Source organism: Aethalodelphis obliquidens, unplaced genomic scaffold (genome assembly GCF_003676395.1).
Source record: "Aethalodelphis obliquidens isolate GAN/ISIS:26980383/991018 unplaced genomic scaffold, ASM367639v1 scaffold56, whole genome shotgun sequence".
Taxonomy (NCBI): domain Eukaryota; kingdom Metazoa; phylum Chordata; class Mammalia; order Artiodactyla; family Delphinidae; genus Aethalodelphis; species Aethalodelphis obliquidens.
The window spans coordinates 6511584-6520096 of record NW_020838000.1 but is presented as its reverse complement, the minus strand read 5'-3'; the positions used below and the strand labels follow the sequence as shown (position 1 = coordinate 6520096).

Here is an 8513-nt window from a genome sequence, read left to right as displayed (position 1 = left end):
AAAAAAAAGAAAGCAGTATCGGAGGAATAGAAAAACAAAAGATGTATATATATATAGAGAGAGAGAGAGAGAGAAAAAACAAACAGAAACATGTCAGACATATATCCTACCCTATAATTAATTACCTTAAATGTAAATGAATTAAATACTTGAATCAAAGGGCAAAGTTTGGCAGAATGGAAAAACGAACAAACAAACATGGTGGCTGGCTGAATAAAATCCCCAAAGATATCTCTGGAGCCTGTAAATGTTACCTTATATGGCAAAGACTTTGAAGATGTGATTAATGATCCTGAGATGCTTAACACTGGATTGTCTGGGTGGGTTCTAAATTCAACCACAAGAGGGAGATTTGGCTACAGACACAGAAGAAGGAAATGTGCACATGGAAGCACATTTGAGATCAGAGTGATGTGGCCACAACCCAAGGAATACTGGCAGCCAAGCAGAAGGTGGAAGGAGCAAGGAACAAATTCTTTCCCACATCCTCTGGAGGGAGCACTGCCATGAAGACATTGGGCCAGTTATGCTGGTTTAGAACTTCTTGAACTGTAAGAGAATAAATTTCTGTTGTGTGAGCCACGAAATCTATGGTAAATTTGTAACAACAACCACAGTAAATGAACACAAACAAGATCCACCTATATGTTCTCTAACAAGACACTTGATTCAAAGATAAAAAGATGGGGAGAAAAGGCTGTATCAGTGAATATAGTAAAAATCACTGAGCCGTAGACTTTACTTGGATGAACTGTGTTCTTTGTGAGTTGTATCTCAATAAAGCTATTAAATATAAAATCACTGGGGAAAAGGATTTAGGGGATCAAATAAGAATCCCATATGTTTATAAGGAACTAGTGTGGTTAATTAGAAATGTAAAAATTTGTGGTTTATTTGATGTTGTGAAAAAAGTGTAATTATGTATGCTGTATCAATATGTTTGAGTTTTAATCCTGTGAGGATTAACTGAAGAAAAATAAGAGAGCACCAGGAGAAGTGATAAAATGCAATATAAATGAGAAGTGCTAAGAAAAAAAGTCAGGAATGTCTGTTTGGAAGGATCTTTTTCCACATGCACAAATTCAACACTTATTCAATGACTGTATCACCACACTCATGTTTCCTTATAAAGTGAGGTGGAGTTTTTTTCTTGGTTTTAATTCCAGAGTTGTGATGATACTGGTATTTGACAAATTTCAAACAAGAAAAATGAATCCCCTTGCTATCTTTATAGGTCTTGTTTTATAAAATACAAAACATGCCCTTGATAAATTTGTGTGAACATTTATTTTTTGTAACTCATTTAAATTACTTTCTTTTAGGAGCACTTTTGTATCATAAATCATGACCTCCCTTTCACAAGTTGGATTTTTTCCCCCTACTTATTTGTTTCTATTAGAATGAAGGATGCCCAAATGAAAACATTTTAACACAGTTATGTATGTAAGCCTGTAAATTAGATCCAAAAAAATGTTTGACCTGGAAATTAGGACCTGCCAAACAACAGTGGGCTTGGAAGTAATGAATCATAGTAAACTGAACATTTGATGATAGTATCTACTTATTGAGTATCTCGTATATTTTCCTTTCATTCCCCAGGAACCATGATATCAAATGATATTTTCTAATAGAGGTCCAAAGTCCAAGGATATGGGTCAGTTCCCAGATTAGTTTGAAATCTGAAAACTCTCCATCCATGAAGTAGGCCTGCTCTGAAGCACTTTGGAACCTCAGGGTAGGGCCTGAGAAATGGCAAATGCTCCAAGGAAATTGGCATTGCACTTGGCTCCGTGGTATTGCTTAATCTGGTGTTCTCATTTTGGGCTCACAACCAGAGTTAGATCAGAAACAGGCCGGCTTCCAGGGACCTTGACATTGTAATGGTCTTGGTGAATATATCTGGCCCACTCCCTGAGGCCCAGACTCCTCAGACTCTGGAAGCAATCTCCTTCAGAGGCAGTTTGATTTCCAGCTCCAATTTCTATCACCTCTGACACCTTGAACAAATAATTTCACCTCTCCGAGCTTCTATTTTCTCATCTGGACAACTGGGTCAACACCACTTAGAAATGGCGGCAGGGGTTGGGAAGGAGAACAGATGCGGTTTAAGGGTCCAAACTTGCAATGAGCAGTAAATACGTCTTAGAGGTCTAATGCACAATATTGGGAACAGAGAGAACGTATATATTTTAATCATCAAACTTGCTAAGAGACTAGAACTTAATTTTTTCAACCACTATAAAGAAATGATGATTATGTAATGTGATAGAAGTGGTAATTATCGCTACAATGGCAATCATGTTACAATATAAAAATGTATCAAATTAACATGTTTTGCTTCTTAAACTTACACAATGTTACATGTCGAATATATTTTTTTAAAAACAATACTTAGATATCTTTAGATATCAGAGTTCTTGGAAGACTACATGAGAAATTACTCTGTGCGCAATATTCAGCAAGTGGACACTGTCATTAATAATAATTCTACCGAGGAAAGGGGTGGTGGAACCCTAGTTAAGCATCTCATGGAAATGAGCATGGAACTCGGGTTAACTTGGCTAAAACTGTTTTACCTCTGGGCTTTCGAGTTTGGCAAGCTCCTTAGCTAGAACTTTAGCACAGCAAGTCAAAAGAATTGCTTCTTGAAATAAAATTAAAAGAATCCAGCCAAAATTTTTGGAGAAGGAAATACACGCCTATAAAACTGAATCACGGACGATTGTTTTTCCTAAGATGAAATCGATGCAACTTGGCCAGTGAGCACAAGAGTGACCTGTTGCAAATATGTTAGTTACCAGAAAAACTGACCAGTTTAGCAGCTATACTAACAACACTCAAAGAACTTTCCATTCTCCCGAAAAAGGGAAGTGTGGGGAATGTTTTGGTTTCATTCCGATCTGAGCAAATGTAATAGATTTGCTTTGCCTTTATCAATAGTTGCTACCCCATTTAGAAAACGTCATGTTTTGGTCACATTATTTCATGTACGTGCCTCCTTGAGACATAATTACAATTCATTTTGTGCCTGCAAATCTACATTTAAACTGTGGTTATTGGTCGTTTCTTAAATTGGTCAGTGAAATATCTAGGCACTAGTAAGTCATTAAATAATAGGTCACTAGGTAATTCTGGAAGCAAGAGAGGTTTTGCTGCCAGGAATAAAACATGTTAAGGTGTAACCTGGTACCATTCAATATACATACCAGTGTTTGCAATATGTAGCACTCCAGAAATTACTTTCGGCGTCTCCTGGAAAGGGACCAAAGAAGCATCAAGGTCATTGAATCTTCTCGAAGACTTCTTAGCTTTGGGACTTTCAATGTTGCCTTCCAATATGCAAGTAACTGCAGAACAGCCGCTCCATCGAGCCCTGGACACTTCTTTCCTTCCAAGACGTAAAAGCCTGTCCATTCTCCAAAATGCTTTTGCAAAGGCTTTGTGTATGTTCTCATACTCACTTTTCAATGCTTTCGTCTTTTTCTTTATGGAGGAGAAGGTGTCTTCTATAGCTCTGTAGTCTTCTCTAAACACTGTGTGAAAAGAATTGATTACTGTTTGCTCTTCAGGGGTCATTTGGTAGGAAGGATCAAGTCTGGAAAGTTGGTGGAGAAGTAAAACTGGGAGTTCCACTGATGTCAAGTCTGCTGCCGAGGCACCGTGATGTCCATCAAACAAACCAAAAAAACACACATTGGGTTTGTTGCCAAAATTATTCACGACAGTGAATTTATCATTCATGTCAACTCTCCACGTAGAATTCCTGTCTTCGCAAATGGCTGCTCCTTTAATTAATAGGTGACAGATTTTTTGAGGATATATTGAACTCTTGGGAATGTTATCAATAATCTTATAGTGTGCTGGTATTTGTTTCTTGCAAAGGAGCTCAAAAGCATTATTAATGCCCTGTAAGATTTTTTCAGTAAATGCAAACGATGACAATAGTTTAGCAATGACGGACTGCCTCTGATCAGCAATCGCTGAGAGCCCTAGTTGCTCCCCACCCATCCACTGAAAGCCCAATGTAGCCAGAGCTACATGCTGCTTTTTATGGAGGAATATTCCAGGTAGGTCAATTTCATGCTTGCATATGGAACAGGGAAACGTGATCATCTCATTGTAGACCTGCACTTCGTGATGGTCTCTTCTTTTTCCTTTTAAAATGCTTTCTTCTCCAGGTAAGTGGGACTCCCTCATCTGAATCATATGTCAGTTGTCTTGTGTACAATTGCCTTGATTTCCAAAACACTCTGCAAACAGGATAAAAGATATTTACATGCCTGGATTGATGCACTGAATATCTCTTCAAGCAGGCCCCTATCTTTGCAATTTGTTTTGGATCCTTGAGATTTCATATTGGCCTAGAATATTCTTATTCCTCTTTCTGTGATTCCCCCCCAAAACACATAGTAAGTACTTAAGGAATTGGTGATTGGCCTGTGTAGGCCCAAATGAAATTCAGCAAAATCTCCAGAAAGTCAGCTAGACCTCTAAGAACAAACACTCAGATAAATCAGCACAATATTTTATCTAGGCAAGTGAAGGTATATGCTTGAGATCTAGGAATGTGATTTCAAATATAAAGCATAATTATTTTTGTATTCGATTTTGTCCTAATAATAAAATAACTTTATTTATATAATATTAATTTATATAATAATATTATATAAAGAACGAGAATAATTTTTTAAAAACGCGTTTGTCCTAATTAAAGAGTTCTCAAGAAAATGAATGGGAGATGCCCAAACCAAGCAGAATGATGAAAAGAATGGATAGTAAGGACAGAAATGTTTAGGACTGCAAAGGGAAAGAGGTACGGCCTGAGGAAACAAGAGGAGCTGGATGATAAATTTCCAGAAAGCAGACACCCTTTCTTACACTCCTTCCGAGCTGAAGCATCTACAACAGTACTCAGCACATGAAACCATTTGTATCCATTTTTATGGGCAATTCCTAGGGCAGGAGATCTTTGAAAGGGCCTGTGGAGGTATGAGAGACCTGAAAAAAAATGCTTTGGTTACAAAATATTTTAAAACCTGAAAAATCAAAGTTAGTGACTTTAAATGTTTATGAAATGTGATATCTTAAAACCAGCTAACTTCCAGATGCAAACTAGTATTATATATATAGGATGGATAAACAACAAGGTCCTACTGTACAGCACAGGGAACTATATTCAGTATCCTGTGATAAACATAATGGAAAAGAATATGGAAAAGAATATATGTATGTATAACTGAATCACTTTGCTGTACAGTAGAAATTAACACAACATTGTAAATCAACTATACTTCAATAAAATAAATTTAAAAAATGAAAACAAACTTATGGTTACCAAAGGGAAAAGGAGGTGGCGGAGGGATAAATGAGGAGTTTTGGATTAACAGATACAAACTACTATATATAAAATAGAGAAACAACAAGGCCCTACTGTATAGCACAGGGAACTATATTCAATATCCTGTGATAAACCACAATGGAAAAGAATATTAAAAAAGTATACATATGTATAACTGAATTACTTTGCTGTACAGCAGAAACTTAACACAACATTGTAAATCAACTATACTTCAATTTAATTTTAAAAAATCAGCTAACTTCAACTCAACTCATATATGAATTGTATTTGATATGGGTATATTTAGTCTGCTCCTTTCCTTACGTGTATTTAATTCCCTGATGTGCGCAACTCTATTGGATACAGCTACTCATCCCTACAGTAAAATTTCATTTACAAATTTCCACTCCATAAATGCTCATTGAACTATTAGCCTAGTAGCAAGCTTTCCTGACTTTGCCTCACCAACCAATTTTGGTTTCTTTTTTTGTTTTGTTTTTCTATTTTTAACTTTTTCTTTACTCAGTTATCTTAATTAAAACAATATATTTTATTGATGTTGTCTATAAAATGTACAACTATTTGGATTTAGCAGCAGAAAACCACCATAAGAATCTAAAAGAAACTTGTTTCTTTTTTTAATGGAAAATTTTAAAATCACACAAAAATGGAAACATATAATGAGGCCCCATGTACCCATCACCAGCTTCAACCATTACCAACATTTTTTCACTCTCGTTTCCACTGTGTCCTCAGCCACGTTATTTCATTTTACTCATTTTTACTGGAGTATTTTAAAGCAAATCCCCCAGTTCTATCAATCTCACTCATCGATATTTCAGTATTTAGTCAGCATCCATTCACTTCTTCAATACCTACAACAGGCCAGCTACTGTGCAGCTACAGTGCAGCTTACGAATAAGGCTGGTGTCTTGCCCTTGAAGCTATGAGGGGAGGAGTCTGTAGTCCCACCCATGTGCTCATACAAAGAACCAGACAGGTCAGATGAAGCCAGGACAGAGCCCCATGACAGGACTCAACCAGGAGCCCAACCTTCATCTGGCTAGGAATGGCACCATGACACTTGAGAAGCTGACCTAGAAAAACGCTCAGTTGAGAAAGCAGCAAGGGCTCCAAGGTCAAACCAAAGGGATGACCAGCTAGCAGGCAGAAGGATGAAGACGACCCAGCCGAGGAGGTGGACAGGCACACAGAGAAGTAGTGGAAATAATGGGTACCGGCAAAGCTTTTCAGCTCTCTGACCAAAAAATATATCAAATATTTTAAAATTGCTATTATTTGGTAATATTCATATAAAGGATACAGTTTTTCTGAGGCTTGTAGAACTGTTGGGATAATATATAAGGCATACCAATTCTATAGTTAGACCTAGAGTCATCAGATAAAAATAAAGTTATATCAGAATTTTATTTTCCTATATAGAGCCATAATACAACTCTCTCTCACGTGGAGCCATTCTTAGAATGTAATGCATCTTCATATATTCGTTCGTTCATTCATTCATTCAACAAACACTTGGATGTCTGCAATTTGCCAGGTACTGGTTTATTTGCTTGGGATAGAGATGCGAACAAAGGCATTTTCTGTAATGAAACTTATATTCTGATATGAAAGACAGACAGTAAATAAAGGAAACATGGGGCTTCCCTGGTGGCGCAGCGGTTGAGAGTCCACCTGCCGATGCAGGGGACACGGGTTCATGCCCCGGTCTGGGAGGGTCCCACGTGCCACGGAGCGGCTGGGCCCGTGAGCCATGGCCGCTGAGCCTGCGCATCCGGAGCCTGTGCTCCGCAACAGGAGAGGCCACAACAGTGAGAGGCCCGCGTACCACAAAAAATAATAATAATAAAAATAAAAAAATAAAGGAAACATGGAAACACATAATATCAGAGATAAGTACTATCATGAAAAATATAGCAGAATAAAAGTAGAGAGAGAGAGAGACAGAAGCCCTTGTTGTATAAGGCAGTCGGAGGAATATACCACTCCTCCACGTACATAGTCTAACAGGAAGCCAAAGTTTCATTTGATGACTGAGAAAGTGGAGGAAAAAGAAAACTGCTGATATAATTGTTCATTGACTACATTTGTTATCCAATACAAATGAAGAAACGTTACCTGAAAGCACTATTAACTTCCATGTTCCTTTGGGATTGACACCATCCTTTGCCCTCTCTTTACCACCTTTCCCAGCCTCTGTTCCTCCAACCTGGCTAGTGTTGGCAGTGGTAAGAGTGGAGGGGTGGGTGATAGTGGTGATGGTGGTGATGCTGGTGGGAGGGTCCCCTGACTTGCTGGTGGACCTCTCTGCTTGGAATGTTTACTACATCACCTGGAACCTCAGTCAGAACTCACTCTATGATTCTGAAGAACTGTGAAGCAATAAGGTCACAAATTGTGTTAAGTAACAAACTTGTCTTTGAAATTTCTGAAATAAGGATCATTCATTGAATAGACTGCCTTATGCCTGCATAATAAGACTTAAAAAATGAAAAGAGTGGGCTTCCCTGGTGGCGCAGTGGTTGAGAGTCCGCCTGCCGATGCAGGGGACACGGGTTCATGCCCCGGTCCGGGAAGATCCCACATGCCATGGAGCAGCTGGGCCCGTGAGCCATGGCCACTGAGCCTGCGCGTCTGGAGCCTGTGCTCCACGACGGGAGAGGCCACAACAGTGAGAGGCCCGTGTACCGCAAAAAGAAAAAGAAAAGAAAAGAGTGACTCTCAATTAATGTACAGTTGTCTTCCCACTCAGGGGTAAGGTATCTCAAGCCATCTCTCCAGCACCCCTTCCTACCTGCCCTGGAGAGTCTCGCCATCCCCACTCCCATCCTGCCGCCCCAAGTCACTCCTTGAAAGGTACAGGCTTTTTGGTTTTTGCACTGTATTTCTTGAGGCTAACTTTATTCCTGGTCGATATCTTTAGTTCCTAGGTTCTTAATCCACAGCGGCCTTCCACTTTCTCACCCCAGGCCTGTATTAGAACTAGAGTCTTAGAACAGCTTGTTTGCATATTGAAGAAGATTGGACAAGCCCGACTACTTACTGGACATCACCACGAGCACGTATTCCAGTCAACCCCAAATTAACATGTCCAAAATGGAACTCACCACCTTTCCTCCAGAATCATCTCCCACCATTAACTTGGTTAGGCTAG

General features: G+C 38.9%; 1 protein-coding gene across 1 annotated transcript in view; it reads right to left on the bottom strand.

Moving 5' to 3' along the window:
* PP2D1 (protein phosphatase 2C like domain containing 1) overlaps positions 1 to 5139 on the bottom strand; it is a 17983-nt gene extending 12844 nt beyond the window's left edge. The window contains 3 exon segments of the mRNA XM_027086540.1: positions 3207 to 4141; positions 4143 to 4250; positions 4879 to 5139. Coding sequence (XP_026942341.1) covers positions 3207 to 4141; positions 4143 to 4250; positions 4879 to 4928 — 1093 coding nt within the window. The 5' untranslated portion in view covers positions 4929 to 5139.
* Positions 5140 to 8513: the final 3374 nt, after the last annotated feature.